The following is a 6,878-nucleotide window of genomic DNA, read 5'->3' as shown; positions in this document are numbered from 1 at the left end:
CGCCGCCGCCACTGCTCGCTCCGGCTGCAGAACAATAAAGCAAGCCTCCCAGAGACCCCCGCCGAGGACCCCCGACTGGCGGTTGAGCCCCCGCGGACCGCCCCTCTCCGCCCTTGCCGGCTGAGCGCGCCCGGGCGCTGGCCGTGGTGCTGCCCAGTCCGGCGCTGGCCGCGGTGCTGAAGCTGCGGGCGCTGCAGCCGCTGCCGCCGCTGTTCTCCAGGCCCCGCGCCGCCGCCCCCGGTGGCATGGGGGGCTGCTGACTGAGGCTCCGCCGCGGCGGCGGGGGGGAGGGGAAGGGGGCCGCGGAGCCGGGCCAGCCCTGCACCCACCCGCAGCCTCCGGGCCCGGGACGGAGCCGCTCCCCCCTCTCCGCCCCCCCAGCCTCCTCCCCCGCCTGTCCAGGGGCGGCACTGCGGGCTGGGAAGCCGGGACCAGAGGAGGGAAGGAAGGAAGGAAGAAGAGAGGAGAGGAGAGGAGAAGAGAGAGGAAGAAGACGACGAAGAGGGACCCAGAGGGGCAGAGGAGCAGACGCAGGGCAGCCAGGAGGAGGAGAGAGGACGGCACTCTCCTGGCAGCATCCAAAGGCCAGAGTGGGGACCTGCGCTGCCTCCGCTGCTCCTCGGATGGTGACGGGGCCCCGCCGCAGCCGCAGTCCCCCTGAGCCCCGGCTCCACAGGCCCGCAGCGCCGGAGTCCCGCAGGAATCATGCCCAGGTCCTTCTTGGTCAAGAAGGTCAAACTTGACACGTTTTCTTCGGCTGACCTGGAGAGCTCCTACGGGCGCGCCCGCAGCGACCTCGGCGTGCGACTGCACGATAAAGGTGAGAGCTGGGCTGAAGCTGGGACCAGGGGCCCAGGGCCTTGCTGGAAGGGGTCGAGGGCCAGAGTGTGGGGGTGGGGGAGGAAGAACCGTGGAAATAGACTGGGGTACACAGAATAGGCAAGAGGCTGTGGCTGGAGTGGGACTGCAGGGGGTGGGGAAAGGGGAACGCAGAGGCAGCCCAGACCTGGGCAAGGCTGGAGAGACATTGGGGAAGAAGAGTCAGGAAGAGAAGGCACCTGAAGGCACACACTAACCCGCACCCTACCCATGCGGGGACAAACAGCCGCATGGATGCCTGCCGGATGACAGGACCCAGCCATGTGGGCACATGCAGACCCATACCCAGAAACCTGGGCCCACCTCACTACCCTCTTCTCTAAATCAGTTGCACCACCAGAACGCCCGCTGGGGCTAGCTGGGGAATGCTGGGAGCTTCAGGGAGTAGGCATGGAGTCCAGTGGGCCGCCCACCTGTCAGGGCAAAGGAACCAGCAAAGGCAGCAGCTTCCCTGGAGCCAGGGTCAGGGAGAAGGATGTGGGGAGGTGGGCTGTGGGCAAGGGAGGCCCAAGGTGCTGGAGGCAGGGGGAGGCTCTTTGTGTAAGGGTGCCCAAGTTCAAGGACAACTGTTAGCATGCAGGAGAGGGGGACAGGAGTGCCAGGCAGCGTGGGGTGGCAGAGCAAGTGTGACCTGCAGGAGCGAGAGCCTGTATGGATCCATGTGACTGCATGTGGCCATGTGACCGTGTGCGCTTGTGTGACCCTATGTGAGTGTGTGCTTGCCTGTGTGCCACTACATGGGACCATGTGACTGTGAGTCTGTTGTGCACCATGTGACTGAGAGTGTGTCCAGGGTGGCAGCATGTGTGACCCCGCATGAGTAGGTGGTGAGTTTGGGAGGTCAGCGTACAGCCTACCCTATGAGGGGACTCCAGGGCTGTTGGTGGCAGGGAGGTTTGGTGTAACCCTGAAAGAGCCAGAGGCTGCATCATTAGGGGTGTGCATTTGTGACTTTGAGGTTGTGAGATCCATCTTGTGCCTTGGGAACAGCATAAATGATGCTGCTCTCCTGCAGCTTGTCCCTGTGAAGGTGTCCCCTGGTGGACACCCTGGCACTCTTCTCACCACAGCTCTCCCTAGTTGCCTGTTGAGGAGCTTGAAAAGGACCCCAAAAGGGGAGTGTGGGCAGAAGAGGGCAATGTTGAACAGGTTAGGACCCAAGAGTGCAGGATAACCGGAGAGAGTGAGCGAGAACCAGAATGGACTTGGACAGAGGGAAATGAGGCTTGAGGCACAAGGGTAGGGGCCAAGTCCAGTGAGTGGTGGGAGAAGGGAGATCAGAGGGAGGTGCTGGTGAGGGCCAGAATTAGGGGAGGTATAAATCTCTAGGGCTGGTTGGGGGGGGCCTCAGGGGCCAGGGAGGAGCAACATCGAAATGGACCACGGATCTGGGGGCCCGGGCAAGAGCCAGTGAGGACCCGGGAAAGGCAGGACCGATGGGGTCCCTGGGCCAGCGGCCCTGGCTTTGTGCGCGGCGGGTCTGCAGTGTGTTGCATAATCAGGGAAAACTGCTGAAGTGGGGAGAACCCGAGGGGGAGGGGGAGGAAGAGTGGGGGGAGGAGAGAGAGGGAAGCGCCACCCCTCCCCCCTGACCTTGAGGCTTGGGGGAAGGGGGGCAGCCGCGCCCGAAGATGCGCCTCTCTCCTCCCCCCACGAGGGTGGGGCGCTCGGGCGGCAGGGGCGGAGCCTGGCCCAGCCCTGTCTCATCCTCTTCTCTCCTCTCTTCCCCTTCTTGTCGTCTCCATCCTCCCTGCCCCGCGGTCCCTCGGCCCCTTCTCCTTTGTCCTTCTCTATGTTTGCCTCTTTCCCGGTACTTGGCGTCTCCCGGCCTGTGTCGGTTCTGTCTTCCGCTGACTCCCCGCCATGTGTATCTTGCCCGCTGCCCCATTCCCATCCCGCTGTCTGTCTGTCCACCTCGGCCCGCAGGATACCTCAGCGACTACGTGGGGCCCTCATCCGTCTACGATGGCGACGCCGAGGCGGCGTTGCTCAAAGGGCCGTCCCCGGAGCCCATGTACGCTGCAGCCGTGCGGGGAGAGCTGGGTCCTGCGGCCGTGGGCTCGGCGCCGCCGCCCACCCCGCGCCCGGAGCTGGCCACAGCTGCGGGCGGCTACATCAACGGCGACGCTGCAGTCAGCGAGGGCTACGCGGCCGACGCCTTCTTCATCACCGACGGGCGCTCGCGCCGTAAGGCTGCCAATGCCAGTGCTGCTGCCGCTCCCTCTGCGGCCTCAGCGGCGGCCCCAGACGGGGACGCCGGAGTTGGGGGCGGGACCGGCGCGCGCAGCTCGGGATCCGGGCCCGGGGGCCGGGGCGGCACGCGTGCGGGGGCAGGCACCGAGGCGCGCGCGGGGCCAGGGGTGGCAGGCACTGGTGGCCGGCACGCGTGCGGCGAGTGCGGCAAAACGTACGCCACGTCGTCGAACCTGAGCCGGCACAAGCAGACGCACCGCAGCCTGGACAGCCAGCTGGCGCGGCGGTGCCCGACGTGTGGCAAGGTGTACGTGTCCATGCCGGCCATGGCCATGCACCTGCTCACGCACGACCTGCGCCATAAGTGCGGCGTGTGCGGCAAAGCCTTCTCGCGACCCTGGCTGCTGCAGGGCCACATGCGCTCGCACACCGGGGAGAAACCCTTCGGCTGCGCGCACTGCGGCAAGGCCTTCGCCGACCGCTCCAACCTGCGTGCACACATGCAGACGCACTCGGCCTTCAAGCACTTCCAGTGCAAGCGCTGCAAGAAGAGCTTCGCGCTCAAGTCTTATCTCAACAAGCACTACGAGTCGGCTTGCTTCAAGGGCGGCGCTGGCAGCGGTGGCCCCGCGGCCCCCGCGCCGCCACAGCTCAGCCCTGTGCAGGCCTAGGGCGGCGGGGCCACCGTCAGCCAGGTCGGCTCTCAGCAATACGGGCCCCCAGGGAAGTCTCTGCCCGCGTCCAGGAGGAGGGGCCAGAGGGCGGGCCCCTCCTCACAGCAATAGGGGGAGGGGGGCCCGGTCCCAACCCGCCCCGCCCGCCAGGGGCCTTGCCGGCCTCTTCAAGCAATAGGGTCCTGAGGGGAGACCCACCCCAAGCCCCTTCCCCTCCCCTCCAGGGTGCCCCAGGCTTTCTCCCAGCAATAGGGTCGAGGAGACCCAGAACCGAACCTCATCTCCGAGTTGGGTCTCTGAAAACGGGGTGGGGTGAGGTAGGGAGCGCCCTCTTTCTCCCTCCTCTGCGCCCCTGGATCGCGTCGCAGAGACTCAGGTCTTCCCCACCCCTTCCCAAGCCTTCAAGGGCCGGGCCTGCGGCCCAGACGTCCAGGGAGCCGGTCCCTCCCCGGCAGCAGGCCAGGGGAGGAGCAGGAGAGGGGCGGGCCTGCAGAGGCCTTCCTGCCCCCCACCCCCACCCCGCAGTCTTCGCCGAACTCCCGGGAGTGTTAGACGTGTTGGGATCGGGGAGGGGAGCGGACGGCGGCACCCTTCTCCTTCGGGTCGCTTCTGGGGCCTCAGTCCGAGCCGCCCCCCCGACCTTCGCCTCGCATCCTCTGCCAAATCTGAATTCTTCCAGCCCAGCTTCCCGGGCGCTGTCCTCCATAACGAATAATAATGACACATATCGAATCGCATGGACTTATCCGACCTCCTCAGACCCCGCTCCCGCCCTGCCCCGGGGCTCCCTCCCTCGTACCCCGGGCATTCAGTGTTGGAGGACGGATTCCCGGGGCCCAGCAGGCAGGCCTGGGTGCTGCCCTCTGCACATCTCTCTGTATTCGCTTTGCGGGTAAAGCCCCCTGGGGGGGTTGCGGACGCGTCGGGTTTCTTTCTGTATTTGTACGTTTAATTTATGAACGGATTGCACTCGGGTCAGGGAGGGGGCGCTGAACCCCCCATCCTTCCCGCCGACGCCCGGGCCTTGGGATGTCCAGGATTACTTTCCCCGCCCCTGAGGCCCGCTCCTAGCTGGGCATCTCTAGGGAGCCTCAGGCCCCGCCTCTCAGAGGCCGGCCCCTCCCCTGAGACCCAGGCCCCGCCCCCCCTCGGTTGCCAACTTTCGCCCGTCTATGCCAAAGCCTCGGCGGCGACCCCGCCCCAAGGGCCCGCCCCATTGGCCGCCGCCTTTGTGACGTCACTGCATGCAGCCCCACCCCTCCTCCCGACCCTACCCGGGGCTGCCCGCTCCCCCTCCTTTTTAGGTAGTCCGATGCCGACTATAGAGCAATAATGCGCACTGCATGCGAAGCTGCCGCCGCCTCTAGAGTTACTGAGAATCAGGTATCCCTTTGCCCCATCCACCCCATAGGCCCCTAGATCAGGGACGCTGCGCGGGGCCGGCCGCGCAGACTTTCTTCCTCCCCCTTCCCTGCCCCCCCACGGCAGAGCCCGGCGGGTGTACTGGTTCTGGGGTCGGGGGTGGGGTGGCTGGACCCACGATCCCTCCTTCAGTCATCCATTACTCTCCAACCGTTCATTAGGCACCTACTATGTGCCAGGCCCATTGCTGAGTCCGCCAGGGATGCGGTGACCTTCGGGAAGGTGCGTGTGCAAGACAGGTGGCAACAGGCTCTGGTGGGCCAAGGAAGGATGCCCATGCAGACAGACCAAGTCCCTAGGCTCAGACGGTCCCCTCCTACTCCTCTCCACCTCAGCCCGGTCCTTGCTGGGCACAGTTGGGCTCTACCTTTGACTTGGGCCTTTTGGGCCTAGCTGAGGTGACAGACCCAGGGCCCCAGGGCCCAGCGCCAGCCACCAGAGCTGCCCATACAGGGGTCCAGTCTTCTGATACCCTGGAAACGCGGCTCTGCTGTGTCCGGCCAGGGGCAGGGCCCTGGCAAGAGAAAAAGGTGCAAGCTTGAATATGTGATGTGGCCAGCCTCATCCCAGCACCCAGCTTGGCTGCCCCCACAGGGGCACAACGTGGGCCCACATCCAAACCCCTACACAACCAGGTGTCGTGCCCACACAGCTCCCAAGCTGGGCCCTGCCCACCTGTGCTGCATGCACACACACACAGGCGCCCCCACCCCACCCCACTCCACTCTCCTGTCTACCTACCTAAGGAGAAGGCCTGAGGGCCATGGGCCCACCAGAGTCTCCCACTTCCCCTCACATCTCGCCGCCGTGGAAAGCCATGGGCCCTTTCCCGCCCCCATAACTAAGCAGCACAATAACCGACTTAGCGAATTCAGGTAGAAGGAACGTTTAGGTAGCACCTATTTTGTACTGATTCTACAAGTAGGGCCCGAGGTGCGGGGGCCCTCGGGTGGGGGCTGCGGCCGCCGGCCTGCCCCGCCCCCACCCCCCGCCTGCGCCCTGCCGCCTTGTACATATTCCCACCCGGAACTGGCCGGGATTTTTACTCGGGCCGCGCCCCTGTTCCGCCCCCGTTTGGGGCCGGGCCGGCCAGACAGACCAGACGGACGGACGGACAGACCTCCTTCCTAAGCACAATAGCACCAGCTCTCCGGAGCGCCGCACCTCCACGAGGAGAATAAATGCCACTCTTGATAGAATTTGGATTGTCGGGCTGATGTATCCTGGGCTGGGCTGCGCTTCTGGGGGGCCTGTGGGCATCTTCCCAGTCCTGCCACAGTACAGAGGCTGGCGGCTTGCAGGCATCATCAGTGCGGCAGCTTTTTCAAAGAAGGCTTTCTTCTTCCACTGGGAAGCAAAGCAGTTGGCATTTTCCCAGGAGCAGGTGAATCTGCTCTGCAACAAGAATTGGGCACTAAAGGTTTCCAGCCCAAAGTCAGGCTCAGCTCAAGGCTGATCTAGAATGGCCAGAGTAGGTATAGCAGGGGCTGCAGCCCCCTAGCCTGGGGTGCCTCCACTCTACACCACCCTCCATGTAGGGGCTTCCGCTGCCCTGGCAGGCCTGACAGCCACAAGTGAGCTCTCTGAGATGCTGTTGGAAGAAACGGGGATGGCAGAGGGTTAGAAGTCTGGCCCCTCCCTGTGGCCTGATACCCACATTCTGACCCCCAGGCTTCCAGGTTATGGGCCCCCACTGTCTGAGGAGGCCTG

General features: G+C 65.1%; 1 protein-coding gene across 1 annotated transcript; it reads left to right on the top strand.

Annotated features, from left to right (window-relative positions):
- Positions 1-590: 590 nt before the first annotated feature.
- Positions 591-6,367, top strand: SCRT1 (scratch family zinc finger 1). Its single transcript, XM_012648080.1, has 2 exons — positions 591-820; positions 2,806-6,367. Exons 1-2 carry the CDS (start codon positions 706-708, stop codon positions 3,741-3,743), a joined length of 1,053 nt encoding a protein of 350 aa, XP_012503534.1. The 5' UTR covers positions 591-705; the 3' UTR covers positions 3,744-6,367.
- Positions 6,368-6,878: the final 511 nt, after the last annotated feature.

Source organism: Propithecus coquereli, unplaced genomic scaffold (genome assembly GCF_000956105.1).
Source record: "Propithecus coquereli isolate 6110/MARCELLA unplaced genomic scaffold, Pcoq_1.0 Scaffold28, whole genome shotgun sequence".
Lineage (NCBI taxonomy): Eukaryota > Metazoa > Chordata > Mammalia > Primates > Indriidae > Propithecus > Propithecus coquereli.
Note: the sequence above shows the minus strand (reverse complement) of the source record. Positions and strands in the feature narration are given on the sequence as shown.

Bases quoted from the DNA above. Each gene is read 5' to 3' on its own strand.
- SCRT1 (XM_012648080.1), top strand. From the start codon at position 706: ATGCCCAGGTCCTTCTTGGTCAAGAAGGTCAAACTTGACACGTTTTCT. The intron at 821-2,805 runs GTGAGAGCTGGG...CTCGGCCCGCAG, and splicing joins CGTGCGACTGCACGATAAAG to GATACCTCAGCGACTACGTG.